This window comes from Columba livia, chromosome 1, assembly GCF_036013475.1.
Source record: "Columba livia isolate bColLiv1 breed racing homer chromosome 1, bColLiv1.pat.W.v2, whole genome shotgun sequence".
NCBI classification, from domain to species: domain Eukaryota; kingdom Metazoa; phylum Chordata; class Aves; order Columbiformes; family Columbidae; genus Columba; species Columba livia.
In genome coordinates, this window is record NC_088602.1 from 189,436,703 (window position 1) to 189,453,910 (window position 17,208).

A 17,208-nucleotide genomic window follows, 5' to 3' on the forward strand; every position below is an offset into this window, starting at 1 on the left:
ACCTTATAATTAAAATCAGTGCTCAGTGTACATACTTGAAAAGCTAGTGAACTAATTAATATTAAAGTAATGAGAGATATGAAATATACAACCAAAAGACTGTAGGCATATCTTAAAATAATAAAGTTCAGTCTTTAAAATGACGTATGCATTAGCTTTGCACTAAGCCCTTCATTCAGCACCTGCTGAAACTTGAGTACACACTATGGTGAATAACAAAAAATCTAAAGCACAAAAAAGCTAGCACTTTTACAAGTAGCTGGATTCAGCCCTCCACAAGATTTCATTGAGTGAGGAGGACAGTCTGAGAGAAATCTTTCTTGTGGCTCTCATGTACTTTAAGCAGGCAGGTCACACCTACACCTAATGAGCCGGCAGAAGCAGAGGCACCTTTTTCCTTCAGCAAACCTTTGCAGATGCATTTCACCTCAAAAGAACATGAAGAAACTTGGGAGCCTTGCCTCTTTTTCATCTAATCATTCACTTCTGGAGTGAAGATGCTAAATAGGGAAGCAGGTGACAACCCTGCAAGGAATGTTATGATCTTAAATTATGAAAATGAGCCTGAATAGCGTCTAAGTTAACAGAGCTCAAGATACCTTTTTGCACAAGAGATTGACTTGGATGACTACAGTAATCCCTTCTGATTTCTTAGTTAATTTAATGCAGTTTAGATAATTACACTATAGTATAGTTTAGTTTCCAAGAAAGTCAGCAACTTTCCTAAAAGCAGTTGGAAATGTTTTGATACAAGTCTGGTGTTAGAGTTAACCGTCAGTTCAGATACTTTTTGACTTCAAGAAAGTGAGAACAGCTTAAAAGTTGTGAAATTATCCTATTTCAACTTCAAAAGTGCTTCACTTCCAAAATTAGTTTTAAACTCAAAAAGATAGAAAAGGTCAAAACTGAAAAAAAAAACATTCTAAACGACAACAAGATTTTAAATGACCCATTTTTGTCTCAGTTATTAGGTTATGAACTTTTTCCATAATTTTCATCTGTGATTCTAGTGGAAACAGGGCAGTTTCCTAAGAAAATCTTGTGGAATGGCTTCCCACCAAGTTACTTTTGAAAGAAAAAAAGGTCACCATATTTAACTGGTTTCTCATCAGGAGAATGAGAGGAGAGGAGAATTAGCATAAAAATGTGGCAATTTGCACAGCGGCACCCACCAGAGAAATATGACCATCCCTCTGTCCTCTTGCACCAGCTCATGGAAGGCTGGAGAAGGAAGAAAAGGTTTACGGAGCTGCTTTGTTCAGCTGATGGGCAGGCTCAGCAGTGTTCATGGCCTGCAGTGCACTGAATATCTTCATCATGCTTTCTTAGAGGTAAGCAAGGAGTGAGGCACTTCCCTTGCAGGGGGAAAGGGGGAGTAGGAGGATTGGGCCATAAGTTGTAATTCAGTCTAACTCTTATTCACATCTTCTTTCCCACTCTGCTTCTACAGGAGAACAACCAAGTCTTAATTTCTGTTGAGGATTAGGTAAAAAATCCCAGGAAATTATCAGATCTATTAATAATTTATGGCATTACTTATTTACATTTGGAAAAATGTGAAGTGATAAAACATTACAAAAAGCGTGCTCTTTCTTAATGTACACTTTCCAATGAGAAGGATGACATATTTATCAGATGATCTGGTTAATTTTATTTAATTTGTTATATTCCTAAACATGCAAATATTCAGTTACTAATAGTTCGGGCTTTTTTAAACCAGCATGTCCTCCTATATTCTAAAGGTTCTGAAAAAATCAGCAATAGTACAAAATTTGAGTTTTGAACGATGATAAACTCTGGAAAGTATCACTTCCGGAGGCTTCTATCTTCAAATCCCATAAGAATGAAAATTAGAAACTGTTCCAAAGATCCCTTGGATTAATCCACATGTTCTGCACAAGGTTGGCACTAAAGATACTTGTTTAATCAAGCCAAACATTATTGATAAAATAGAAGAAATATTATCATGATAAATTGCCTTTATTTTTCCTCTGATGGGTACTGCATGGACTACCTGCAGAGCTAAATCTCTGAATATGATCAGAACTGGAAGATTATACTTCAAGGCAAAGAAAAGGCTTGGTGCCATCTGCTTCTTTAAAACACAGCCTGAGGCATCATTGAGATGCTTTATTTTCTTACAGGCACAGGAATGGAATTAGCCAAGAATTCATAACATAAACACTCACACACACAAACGTTATTTGTCTAAATTTCGTAGAAATGTGGGGGGAAGCAGTGGATCTCTACCTGAATAGTTACTAGTAGCTTTTTTATTATTTTTTTCTTTAATATAAATAGCATATCTTACTAGACTGATGGAGCTACCTCTCCCTCAAACTGAGAGCTAAGTAGTTTCTACTTGACAACTACAACAGCAGGTTACAGGTCAAATTAATATTGAGATACTCTTGGAAGTGTTCCTGTCTAATTTTACTGTCGCTAACAGCTGGATATAACTATAAGATCTACATGATTAGGAAATCCAGATGAAAACATCTGGAATAGTAAGATCATAAGGATAATAATTTATGGGAAGATTTCTGCTATACTTTAAAATTTGCTTTGCCTTTACTGTGGCTATGAAAAGAGAGATCAAACTTCTCAGAATAATTTGAAGTATTTTAAAATTTGTCTGCCTTGTTAGATTAAACCTTGCAAGTGCTTCCAGTGGAAAGAGAAGGAAAAAAGTCCTTCAGTGTTTTCTATGGTCCTCTTTCCTCAGCAGAAAGTGCAACCTCTTCTCTTTTACAGTACAGGAATCAAATAGTGTTCTTCTCACTCAGAACAGTATTTCCAGGTTAATAAAATAAATTATCTCTTTATTATCAGTAAATGAACATAATTAGTCCACCTGTCAAAACTAGCAAAATAAAGAAATTTTAGAAGTTTAGTTTATCAAATAGGGATGTAATTTAGACAGCCATTTATCCTCAGCTGGTTTTTGTGCAGTCTGCTGTTGTAACTTAATTTTACCCAGAGGTTCATCAAACATATGTTTTAATCACTAAGCTAATTTCACTGGTGTTTTTCTGTGACATTCCAGTATTCATGACATTTTAAACATCTCTATTCCAGATGATCCTAGTACTTCCAGTGTTTTGCCATGTAAACATGCATGACACAGATTAAGGCTATATTCACAGAATGCTTTCTCACAGAATTTCACCCCTTTTCTTCTAATGCACCTCACTGACATTTATGCAAGTGTTAGAAAATTGGTATCTTATGTCTTAGGGTTACATTTTCTATTTAGTTCAATGATGCACTGGAATAATTTAACTACTAGTAGTAGGTTCCTTTTGTAAAGAAGCAGCTGTCAAAACAGGCTTGATCATGAATTGACAACATAATTAATTAGACAAAAAAAAATCAACACCTTTTTTTCCTTGGGAACATCTGTAAAAATTACAATCTAAATATGGCATCTTTAAAAACACAGGGGTTTATAATCTATTCTTTGAGATTAAGGACAAACAATAAACACGAAGCCCTAAAAAAGCCACCAAGCCTGGGTTATACAAGGTTATTTTGGACTGATATTTTAACCTGTTGTTAATTTTCCATATATATATTATTTTTAATTTATTGAATATTATATAGTAGTTTTTTCATGTTTGTATTTGTTTAAACTTATACATAAAATGAGATAATATGTGTAGAAACAGCATCTGTTATAAAGGGCTATTAAAAATGTTACAAATGTCAAGACTATAAATCAACATATTCTCACTGAGTCTTGCCAAGTCACCTTAACTTTTACCATGTTTTCTCTTACGGATGTGTCACAACATGCAAATTCAGGCATTTAACTCAGCTGTATTAACCAGCTGGAGACCCAAGGTTCCTCACATGCGCAAGGGAGAGAGATGAGTTTCCCATCCTGTACTTCACAGCAAGAACACTTAAGATACAGTTTCTCTACAGTAATGCACTTATGGTTATTTACATGGCCTTCATCATGCATATTTGAAGTTTGAACACTCAATTTATGGACTTGTGCCCACTGTACAGGTTTATACTCCTCCAGTTTCTATCCATAATGTCTTAGTAAATTTACACTTTTGGAATCTGATCCAAGGCCACTAAAAATAAAGGTAACCTTTCCATGATTAGCTATGAGTTTTGAATCTAGACACCTGTTTTTAGCACCAATGGCCCTTATTTTTCATCAGTGGAAATATTTTGACAGTGAAATAAAAATAAAAAACTTCTCAATATGCTTTCTACTTAACCTGTGTTCATGGAATAGTTAAGTTAATATAACCTCGCTTTCAAAAAAATGCATGATGACTTCTGCTATTGTTGTAAGCACTGCTAATGTTTAGAAAAACAGAAGTTCCTCAAAACATTTTGGAGAAGTTTCAACTACTCTTTATTCAAACAGAAATGTGTATAAAGCTAGTAGTTCAAGGAATTGCTAGTTGGAAGGACACCTGGCTTGTAATGAATGCTATGTTAAATTTTATTACTGTCAACATTTAAAAAAAGGAACCATTGCTTTCAAACAGTACTTTAACTGGCCCAGCTTATTGCTCAGTTCTCTGACCAAACTCAAGCCCTAAAAAAAAAAAAAAAAATAAATTAAAAAATTCAGGATTCTAAAAATAAACTGCAAAGTAAACACCTAAAAAAAAAGTCTGTTTATCTTCTTTCATTTCTTCCATCATACAAAAGGATCATAATACCAAATTTCAGGCAAGATATTCTATAACGTTTTAGTTTGTTTTGAAAATACTTCTTTTGCTGTTATGCATTAACTGAGAAACCTACAAGTGACTGAGTTTATTCAGATGATGTATAAATGTGTGGACTAAGATATTACATTTTTGTCCTATTCAAACAAGCAATTTAATTGTATGAATCCACAAGCTATTATGATGATGTCTATAAGACTCAGTGTGGAAACATGTTTTTATTTGCAGCAAAAAAAAAGAAACACTGCAAAAAAGTATTATTTGAATTACAGAGCTACTGTATTAGCATATTAATTTGGGTTTTGTCCTCCTGAATGTCATTATCTGAAGAATAACAAATCATTTAGGAAAAGAAAAAGAGAAACTTACAAGTGAAATTTAGTGTTAGAAGCTGTGCTATTTAGTATAATTTGTGTATTCAGTCTTGGGCTTCATAAAAGAAATGCAAAAGAGGTGTTCACTAATCTTCAGAGGTGAAAACAAAATCATCCTTTACTACAAGCTAGGGTGAATCAATGGTGTAAATAAAAAATCACTGCATAGTTACCAGTCAAGTAATATTTTCTGTGCTTCAATATTCAGAAATACTTTTTTTTGTAATAGATACTTGACAAAAAACTGACTGGCCCAAGCTGTTAAAATAAAACATTCCCCACATTTATATTTTTCTGACTTATGCCTGCATGTACAAAAAGTCAGAATGTAAATACGGTTCACCTGAACATGTTTTCCTATATCAAACAGGATTTTTTATCTTTACTTACTGTATATATGATATGCCATTACCTTAGTGCTCACTTCCCCTGACTTAATCCAAAAAGCCAAGGAAATGAAGCCTGATCCAATTCAGCAAGCCTGCTTACTTTAATTTTAGTGAGGAAAATATTTTTCTGCAATTCTCAATCAACCATACAATTCCTCTGCTTGAATTAGTAGGTGTTTTATCAAGCTGTACTGTCTTATTCTCTAATTCTGCAGACAAGAGTGTCCCCTAAACCAGAGACATGTCAAACCCTTGCACAATTATAACTGGGCACATGCTGACTTTTCCAATTAAATTAACTAAATATAAATGTACGTTTTTAAACATTATAAAAATGACCTGCTAGAAGGGGAAACAGTTTATATAAAAGGTAGATTACTTCAATTTCTTATTTCTAAGATTTTCTAAATCTCATAGATTTTCAGTTTTGAAGATTGATGCTGGTATTATTGCTCTTTCCTACCTAAGTTGTCATTTTCTCCACTATCAGCTAGATAAAAACTCGCACAATCAACATTTACATTTGCCTTTCCATTAGAGAAGAGTTAAATGTCTGATGTGTTTTGTACTGCCCACCATGACCGATATCAAGAACGTTCCACGCCAGTTGAACAAAGAATAACAGATATCCAAGTATGCAGCATTAAATTTATCATTAAAAGATCCGGAAAATATTTTCTTTTTGATCTGAGAGAATAGTCAGTGGATTATGTTTTGTCTGATTTCACATACACATCATACACTCCTTTTTTTTTTTTTTTCTTTTCTTTACTTTTTTTTAAGTTATGTGCATCAACCAGATAGAAAACTAATTCTTTTTCGTTCTGCCCAGGCATTCTTCTTCATTATTTTTGACAAATGAAAGTCGATCTTCTAGGAATTTTAAAATGCAACTATTTCTATCAGATCTGCAGATGATAACAAAGATTTATAGTGCTTCATGTAACAGACTAGGGCGTCACTGAATGGTAATAATAAAGATTAGAAGAAACAGTAACTTAAGGATATACTGAGAAAAATGTCAACATTTTTGTGCCAGCCACACCACAACCACATTCAATTTCTTGTGTTAAAACATAGGAAATCTAAATTTTGAATGATATATTTTATTATCTGTGAATTCTGAGAGTTTATTTGCAGTTAGTATTAAGAATTACTCATTTGTAATAGTGAAAATATTGTAGTATTACAAGTACTGTGAGACGAATATAAGAGGAGGATAATATTTTCTTTGTAAACTTATTATCACTTACCTTCTCTGCTGATTGGGCCGTACCAAAAAAGATTGGAATAAAAGCTAACCAAATTATGCAGGTTGTGTACATAGTAAATCCAATGGGTTTTGCTTCGTTGAAGGTCTCTGGAACCCCTCTTGTTTTAATAGCATAAACAGTACATGTGACCATCAAGAGAATACTGTATCCAAGGGAACAAATGAGAGAAAGATCTGAAATGTCACATTTGAGAACTCCCCTGGCATTTTCTGGTTCAAGAGTCCTCTGCTCTCCATAGTCTACAATGGTATGTGGTGGATCAATAGCAAACCAGATGAAGACTCCAATAAGCTGCATGGATATGAGACTGAAAGTGATCACCAGCTGGGAAGCTGGACTAATAAACTTAGGAGCTGTAACAGATTTTTTACCTTGTTCAAATATTCTGTGAATCCTGTTTGTTTTGGTAAGCAAGGCAGCATAGCTGAAACACATGCCAAGGCCTAAAAAGATCCTTCGAAATGAGCAGACCACTGTATCAGGAGTTGCAATCATTAGAAAAGTAATGGAGTAACAGAGAAAAATCCCAGTCAAAAGCACATAACTGAGCTCCCGTCCAGAGGCCCTGACGATTGGTGTGTCGTTGTACCGAACAAACGTCACAATCACAAAGGTGGTGGCAATTATGCCGAGAATAGCTATGAAGACGGGCACGATGGCCCAAGGAGAATGCCACTCCAGTTTGATTATAGGGATAAGCTGGCAATCTGTGCGGTTGACGTTTGGTCTCTTATTTATTGGGCACAGTTCACAGTTGAATTCATCCACCTGGTAATGGTACCCCTCGCAGCGCTCACAGTGCCAGCAGCAGGGCACTCCCTTCACGGTTTTCTTTCTCTCTCCCGCTTTACAGGGCAGGCTGCAGACAGACGCTGGATGAGTGCGTTCTCTATTAGCCCACTGCATGTCTTCTACCTGTGGGTATAAAAAATTAATGAGCCTTCTATTTTCCTTCATTTATAATACCCTAATCCTGGCCACAGGTTTGTCATAAATCACTACATGCTGACAGTACAAATACAGTTTACCATAATAAGAAACCTGTTTCTTTCCCTTGTATTGACTTTATGAAAGTGTTAAATGATTGTATCCAATAAATCATTCATGCCACAGGCTTGATGAGTGTCATTAGTTTCTATTTACCTCTTTACTGCTGACCAAATTGATGTCTGTAAAGATATTTATTGACTCCAGGCCAGTTTAAAAGCAAAAAAACCCATCCAAAGTGCTTTACGTTAATCACATGCAAATATAAATACCAATAGTTCTCAAACATTTAATTACAAAATACAGCTATGTGAGTTCCAAATAAGTTTCTGGTACAGTAAAAAAATAGATTAAAATTCCTTGCATCAGCTCTGGTTGAACAAATAATGCCAGAAAAAAAAAAGATCTGTGATGCCACCTCTTCCACAAATCTGCATATTTTGTACTTTTCCACTTTATAATTCCTGAAATGTACATAAGTGTTTTGTTTATATTTCTAGAAGATAAAAATGAGTATATATCATTTTCTGAATAATAACGGAAAAGATGTCATGACTGCTGCTTTAGTCTTCCTGATTTAAAAAGTCCAAGGATCTTTTTGTAGTACAGAGCAGATGCACATAGAGCATTCTTGTTTTGTAAATCCCAGATTTCTCCACAGCAGCGCATTAAAAAAATATACCTTTTTCATCCAGTTATCTGTTCTTCCTACATGCCCTCCATCTGAATAGGAAAGTCATGGATTTAAATAATCTCCTGCTTAAAATTGTCACTCAGGTTGGTCTAACTCTGCTTAGCCCACCCTTAGTGAACCCATGCTCTGCCAGGGTTCACACTGAGTGAACCAGAGCAGTGCCAGGAGCAAAGAGTTACTTGTAAGCACCAGAATCACTCAATGTTGCTCCCATGTTCCATCTCTCATACCTTTAGTAGGTGGTAAGCACTCAAGAACAAAGGACTTGCCTTATTCTTGAGCGCTTAGCACTTTTATTTCCTTTGGAGGCTTTATTTATAAGTGAAACAGCAATAATAAAACTTCACGTGTCAGGAATGTTTTCAGTTCCTTCTGGAGGAGGACAGAATGAGGACAGAGGATAATTGTGGCCTTAACAGTTTATTTTTCCAGCAATTTTTCAATAGGTTTGGGAGAAAATCACAATGTAATGTTGATTTCTTTTTTTTTTTTTGTCTAATTAATGTAATGTTACCAGCCTCATTTACCTTCCTCAGATAGCCGGAGCACCTGCTACAGCACCACACAAGGTAAATAAAGCAGCAACAAGCAGCCGGGCACTTTGTCTCCGCTGTCCATGCTTCTGCTCAGTGTAGGACTTTGTTCTTTTACACCACTCAAGGGGGTGAACAGCGAAGCACACAATAATGAGGAGACAAGAAATGTACTTATACAACCAGCTCTGTGAATCCCCAGAGTCACTCAAGGACTTCAGAGGGATTTGGATTGGTTCTGAACCTACAGAAGTTAGCCATACTTTATATCAAGGACTGTGATAATTACACAAAATGCAGCATCTGGTGACTATCTAAAGGAAATCATTTAAGTAATTAGTTTCCTAAAAATGATAAGAATAACCCAGTTGCACGACACAGCTTTGACAGAGCCCTAGCAGAGCACTTGACACTCTAAGAAAATATCCACCTCTGTTGCAATCCCCTGGTTTTAATCACTGAAATTCTCAAAGCCTGCATAACCCCTACTGTTTCATCTACTAGACAAGAGAGAAAACATGTTATGATGAAATCAGTGTGATAGCAAAGACATATTCTCCTTCACAGGGTTGTTAGGAGAATAAATACATCAAAGCTTGTGATTTAGTCAGATACTATGGTAATAGGGGAAACAGGAGGCCACGGTCATTAATCCAGATCTGTGGATAAGTTTGGGGTGACTCAAAAAAGAACAGTACTGCATATTTGCCAGATAATAGAACATAACACAGAATCAACAGGAGAGTGCACAACACCTGATCCATCATAAACTTGGAATGGCATGGACAGGCAATATCTGATCTGGTAGAAAGCCTGATAGGATAAAGCTAAGGTGCCCAAATTTTAAACACATTTGAACCAGCAAAGTGAGGTTATACTAGATAGTGAGTTTATACCAGATCAGCATTTAATACCATGAGGATACAGTGTTGCTTATCTGGCATTATGCAACCTAAAACCACATTTACTGTATTGTGAATCCATAGTTCAGATAGATACACATACTTCCTCTGTGTCTTTCAGAGTTTCTACTTTAACAAAGAATAAAAGGTGAAAAAATATCCTTTTACTGTACAGCTATTTATGATTTCTCATACTTTTGTCCTGATGGCAGTTTAATTGACTAAAAACATGCTTAAAAACTCTTCCTGGTTGGTAAAACATTAGAATGCCTCAGGTTATGCATCTCAGTGGCAACAAGAGATCATAAATTCCTATTTCTGAAAGGCATTGGTAAAGATTCATATTATGTTTTTCATTCTAGTACATCTGACACATAAACTACACAAGGTAAACCGCCCGAGTCTTTTTTTTTTTTATTTTATTAATTATGAATATAACCCCTATTAGCTGTTACCAATGGAAGAACTCAAACAAGAATGGACTCTTAAAGCATAAAAAAAATCCAAACCAACATAGAGAATAACCAGAATGAATGGCTGGTACAGGTACATTTTACAAGGCATACAAGTTATGCAAATCCTGCAGCTACACTTAGGTTGACCTACATTTCTGAAAAAGCTCTTAACAGAAACTTTATGAGTTCTTCCTCATGAGTTTTATATTTCATTTCTACCTAACAAGAAAGAAAAGACATATTCCCAAGAAACGATGGCCTGTGTTTGGAGATCCTCTATAATATGCTTGCAGATCTGAGAAAATTGTGTTATTGTAGGATTTTTAACTCTGGAAGCGGGTGCAAAGAAGGGATTCTTCCATGAACCCAACTATCCTGACAACTCAGTTTATAGCTTCAATAATAAGCAACATGGCATAGTAAGGGCCAGTCTCTGGAGCAAAGGTGTCAGGTCTGAGGACTTGATGATCACATTGGTCAAAATTTGAAATTAGACTCAGGGAAGGAGGATTATGTTGAACTAAGTTTGCCATAGTTCAGTGGACTTAACACCCAGTAATGATTAAAGATGAGATGTCCTTCTGAAAAACGTCTTCTGTTTTCATTTCAGCCAAATTGACCCAGTTCACATAGCCTGAGACCCACTCCACAACAAGGTTTGATGAGTGGGGATAATTATCTGATTCATTTCAAGAGCATATTCTTGACTGAAACCATAATGCATGTACAAACCAAAATGTGTGTACACCCTCAGACTGCTACTTAGACACTACTGTAACAGAGGCAGACTAAAGAGCAGGGGAATCTCTACCTCAGAGTAAGCACCACTTCGTTTTATTACATCCAAACAGGTCTGCTAAGGGTTTCTGTATATGCAGCAATTAAAGACTGAAATGTCATGCTATTTCTGGTCATCTGGTTCATTCCAAGCTATCCATAACCTGCAGCGTTCTTTGCCTGTAATGTATTTTTTAGCTATTATTTTGCATAATATAAACGTAACAAGGAAATCCAGTATGAGATATAATCACAACAACGGGTTTAAAGCTCTATCATTTTTTAGAGCCACTGAATGTGTGTGCCAAGGGACATGACTTCTCAAATCTGTGCAGAAGATTCACCTGCGTAATTATTTTTGATCCTTAGGTTACAATACTATTGATCCCATTTATTCTCTGAGATTAACTTTAGACAATAAATGATAGTAGAAACTGTTAAGAAACAAGAAAGCAAAGGAGGATCATTTGGGAACATAAAGCCAGGGACATTGTATAATTTTCAGAATAGCTGAAAACATATAGTAGTCATAAACTTTAAAGGGAGTTGCTGAACGCTCAGGCTGTTTTGAAAATCATATTTTTTTATGTAGACATAAACACTTAGCAGTGGAACTTTCAAAAGTACCAAGGGGAACTTGTTCAATCCAGCTAATTAATTTATATGGGAGCTAAGTGCCTTATCTAAGTGCTTTTGAAAATCCCACTATGCTTCCATCTGCATTTTTCACAATCTAAACACTTTGGAAAACCTGCCCCAAAGTGATCTAGAAGTTCAAATGTTACAAAACTGACGTCAGGGGAGCTTAACTTTAGGCACACATTTTGAACAAAATTCTCATGAGGGAAAAAAACTGACAAAGAAGCCAAAGCCAGACAAAAGAAAGACAGAAAAGAAGGAGGTTTCTGACACTGAAAAAGAATGAAAAAGTTCTGCAACTCTTCATCAAAATATCTGGGTCTGCAGCAGTTTTTATACTGCTCAGACTCTGCTAAGGCTGTGTGATTCTCAGATTATTAAGTAGCCCTAGGTAAACTTAGTTTCTAGAAGACTTATTTTGCCACCTTCATTTTCATGTAACATCTTGTAGCTGCTCTTCGCTACAGTATGATACATGACAAGGCAAAGTTCATTGTTACTAGCTCTGTATCTATTATTAATAACAGTTTAAACATTATTATTAATTTTATTTGAGTAGCTTGTCTGAATTTAGAGAGTGTCTGATACATTGATGTGCTATCATGAAGAACCTCACATTGTCCTAAGACAATGTTCCATTTTCTACTATTCCAATACTTACTCGAGTGAAAACATCAGAAAGAGTATGACAGCATGTCTGTAAGACATGTACTCATTTTCTGTGAAATACATCATGATACAAGAAGAGAATGGCTTCACTGCTATTTAAATAGACATAAAATTCATCTCTATATGAGATATCTGCCTGACAGAGCTGCAATTTGCTTTAATTTGCAGTACTAAGATTTACAGATCACTAAACCATTAAAATACAGACAAAATGCCATTTCATATCACAATCAAGTAAACACCTCTATCCTTCATGAACACTAAAAATACAATTTCCTCTAATACCTAATAATAAAGTTAAAATTTAATGATGGAGAACTAGGCTAAAACAAGATGAGATTTACATGACACAGTACAAGTAGCACATTCACATTACTGGCAACTGTGTTCGTCCAGTAATCAAACAACATTTATTTAGCAATGCCCTCAAAAATGCTGCTAGTCGGTCACGTATCATTCCTGAACCACTTATGTGCACAAAACCACACTGTTTTCCATTCTAAATGACCATGGAATAATTTATCACTTACATGATTCAGCAGCCAGTGACAATATAAAGGCACTTGGACAGCCTTCTGAGAGTTTATATCAAGGACATTGGTGGATAATATTTTTATGTTTTTGATTATGTTGTCACTTGTAGGAATTTTCATTTTTGAAATCTTATTTCAGAGGTAGATATTTGTTAAAAATAATGGAAAATATGTGTTTAAGGATATAATTATAATGAATGGAATTATACTAGATATGGACAGGAGGAATGCAAGCAGCGCATTCTACTAGAGTTGTCAGGCAAACATCTTATTTTGTAGTCAGTTAGCCAAGACTTTCAGAAGTATCAAAGCTATCACATATAAATTCATATGTCTTTCAATAGATAATCAGATTCTAAGCTATAAAAATGACAAGGAACTAAAATATCACCTCCAGCTGTCACAAAGAGTTGTTCTTAATTTTGTCTTGAGTTCCTGGAAGTATTTATCTTCTGACAAAAGTTCATCAGAGGAGTATAGAAAGTAAGTGAATTAAGGCAATTTAGTCTAACATTTACATTTTTAAATTGTCAAATGCATCTATTCTCACAGTAACAGTTCAAGTCTCTTATGTACCTTGTTCAGTCAAGTCATCTGAACTATCAAAAACCAAAATTAAACTGAAACTGGTTCAACTAAAAGGAATTCATTATGAATCTAAATATAACGATCATTGCATTCAGTCTGCCAGACAGATTTTATACCTCTAGAGAAAAGCTGGATATACTGAACTTGCAAATATTTAAGTAGGCATATGCAAATGAGAAATAAGTCAAAGCCAAAAAATACAGTTTTAAATTTAAAAAACAAATATAATCCAGATTGTCGACGGCAGCATAAAATCACAACCATTACCAAATTTGCCATAATTGCTGTAAATAATTTACCTTGTTCACCCCATACAGATGTTTTCCTAACAACTGGGATGTCATATCCTAGAATTTCAAGCATAAACATTCCTTGAACTTTGCAAAGAACATGGGATCATATCTTTGGTTTTAACACATACTGGTTGAAAATTAAAGCAGTCAAATAGCAGTTTGAAGAGAAGCCTGAGAAGTTTGATCAGATGCAATGGCCATTAAAAGACCAGTCTGAAATACTACAGGAAAAATAATAATTCTTTTTTTAGGGACAGAAGCACAGGTTGCTGTTACAACCCAAAGGGAAGCTGATTTCTCTTACATGTGAATCCATCTGCCCAAAGTTCCACCTGGGCACAACACTTACCGTCTTTATGTCACAGTTTCTCTATAGAGAAACCAACACAGTTAAATTTACTGTCACTTAAATTTGAATACCTATTTACATGCATATGTGTATAATGATTTATATTCACGTAAGATTTAAAATGTCCTGGACTACAGGGATGAAGGCGATATATATATTATTTGAAAGCAGTGCTACAGAACAGTTAAACAACTTCGGTCTCTAAGCTTAGAGTTAGCCTACATCGCTCTGACACAGTCTGAATTTCTCAGTGACCTTGGGCAAACTATTTAACTCTTTTAAATATCAACTCTGCAATTAGCTGGAGGAAAACTGTCATGCAGACAGGAGCTGTAGAGACATTTAAGAAAGCTTAGAATTTGAGTAAGAAATTTAAGCAGGGATATAAATGACATCTGTCTCTCAGGTCTGGAAAGCTTTCTGCATAGGAAGAAGTTATATTTTAGAAAGCTTGATTGAAACAACTTTTATTTTTAAAACTGAGTAATATTTTTCAAAGAATTAGTACCAGAAACGTCAAGAACATTTCTGTGCTTCCTTAGCATGTCAAAAAACTTTCCTTTCATCTCCAATTTCCCAGAGCTACAATATCACCAGTCTCTGGAATTATTAAAGCTAAGAGAATGCATTTTTAATGTTCTGTCCATATTAACAAGTCATTTTCAGCTAGGGTAAAATAATTAAAGGATGCTCTGAGGTAATACATACAAACAGAAAAGAAAGGTGTGAATAAATATAAAGTTACTTTTGTTCATAAACAGAAAAAGTTAAATACTAGCCTTGCTGTATCAATGGAAATATGTGATTTAGTGTGCTTAGACTGTAATTTTGCCTCAAAGGAACCAGTCTCATGAGTTAGGTCATATAATTCATGACTGCTGAATACTTACATAGAGAAGCATACTGTGGAAACCTTAAACAGGGAATAATTGTACCACTGTACCATAGTCCACAGAGAGTGTTTATTAGTGCTATACAGACTTTAAACCCCAGTCTTAAATGTTAAGCCTTCACATGTTTTGCCATCGGTTTATTTTACTTTTTTTACTTTTACTTTTCCCTACCTGAGGTTTTGTTGGTACTGATGGGCTACAGAAATGCTGACCCTAACAGTCATCTGGTACAAGGGTAGGAGGAGCAACAATATATTCCCTTCTTCAGTTTGCCAAACAACAAACTTATTAATGTGCATGGAATATCCAGAAAACATCATTTTATTCTCAGTCTTGGGAAGCAGGTTAGCACAAAATACAGTGATTAGCAGGTCACCAAGTAAGCGCCTACTCTTACTGTACCGTATACCTATCAGATGGAATTTTACAGCAATTTAGTGGGCACTTCTATTCAACACAAGCAAGATTTTTTTTCTTTCTTGAAAGCAAGGATCACAATTGATTTTGAAGCACCTGATTCTGGAGATAGTCTCTATTTGCAAACGAGATTAAAAACCCAAAATCAAAGCAAAAGCCCCAAACACCACCTCCCCACCACCACCCCGATTATTTCCTTAATAATTTCATTACAAAGAAATATCATTTTCAAGATGACATCAACAATCTCAGATTTTTGACATGCTTTACATGACCTATTGTCTATATTTTGAAAATAAGTAATTATTATCAGCAGATCAGACTGAAAATCAGGTTTCCAATGTTATTTTTCATGCAGACCATTTTCCCACAGACAATCTCTATCGCGTATCCTTAGCTATAGGTCATCATTGCCCTTATATGTGCCTGACATGCACTTGGAGGGATTTTAATGAGTATTTACATATATAACTTACAATGTACACATGGGGAGTGAAGTCATTAAATGCTATCAAAAGCAAACTGTGCCATAATTTTTCTAATCATTAAATATGTCCAAAACCCTTCAAATTAAAACAGACAAACACAACTTGTTTGATTTAGATTTTTCTTTAAGAAAATGCTGTTTTGCAAGGAAACCTTCTACCATTGCCTGTTTTTGTCAAGCACTTTTTGACCAGCTCTAGTACTAAGGCTATTTGAACAATAAGGCTTGGAAGTACTATCTTCCTGCAGTTGATCACGCAGAAATAGCCTGCAAGCATGCTTCAAAAAATTTAGTGATTGGAGAACAGAAAAGGAGCCCAGTTCTGGCAAAGAGATTTTGACATCACTCTCTTTGTGCCCGGTGAATCTTCTCACTTTTGCCCAAGGTCTGTGCCCTCACTAGTTTAATAGACTAATCGCATTTCTTCATGAAGCTTTTAATATTCATGACAAACATGCTCCTCCCAAATCTGATGCTTTTATTTATAGTTACCTAAGTTAAAGTTTGTGTTGACCCATCCCAAGTCCATTGGTCCATAACTACTACATTTCCCTTCAATCTGTGTCAGATGCCTTTCTTCCCAATGGTGTTCAGATTCTCCCACACTTCGTAGGTCAGATTAAACAGAAGTAACACAAGGGCCTAAGCACAGCTGCCATTTTACTTTAAAGGAATCTCATATGGATTTTTTAAAAATTTAAAATTAAGACAAATTTGTTAAATAAATCCCATCATTTAGTGAAAACAATAGTCACCATTACTTGTTTTAATCATTCTATTGGTTTAAATGTGAATTTCTTTATCAAAACAAAAAGCTTGAGAATTCTGTCCCCAAACACCTCTATGATGGCCTCCAAAAACATGGGACAATATATTAGCCTAGACCTTCAGCAGATTTAGATCAGTCCAGCAACTACAGTAGAGTCATGCTCATAAGGGCATGACCCATACACATATATAATATTACTTGAGGAGATTATTTGTCACCTTTTTTCTTATCTTTAATATTTCATTATTTTAAAACTAGAAATTAGCTAATCACAAAAAGCCTCAATTCAGTATGAAAAAAGATGTTGATCCTGCCCCATTATTTTAAATGTTTTAATCTATTTCCTGTTTCTTGATCAGTTGAAAAGACATTATGCATATGAAACTGAAGAATGAATAGCCCTAAATTCCAACCCTCAAAACCTTTCCCACAAAATAATACCAATACAGAAACAATTTTTATTCCCACACTGTTCGCAGACAAAGACCT

At 35.1% G+C, this 17,208-nt stretch overlaps 1 protein-coding gene across 9 annotated transcripts in view; it reads right to left on the minus strand.

Moving 5' to 3' along the window:
- GRM8 (glutamate metabotropic receptor 8) overlaps positions 1-17,208 on the minus strand; it is a 355,903-nt gene that overhangs the window by 42,780 nt on the left and 295,915 nt on the right. For all 9 annotated transcript variants that reach the window (XM_065048889.1, XM_065048888.1, XM_065048885.1 and 6 more), the window contains one exon: positions 6,714-7,649. In XM_065048889.1, coding sequence (XP_064904961.1) covers positions 6,714-7,649 — 936 coding nt within the window. The remainder of the gene's footprint in view (positions 1-6,713; positions 7,650-17,208) is intronic.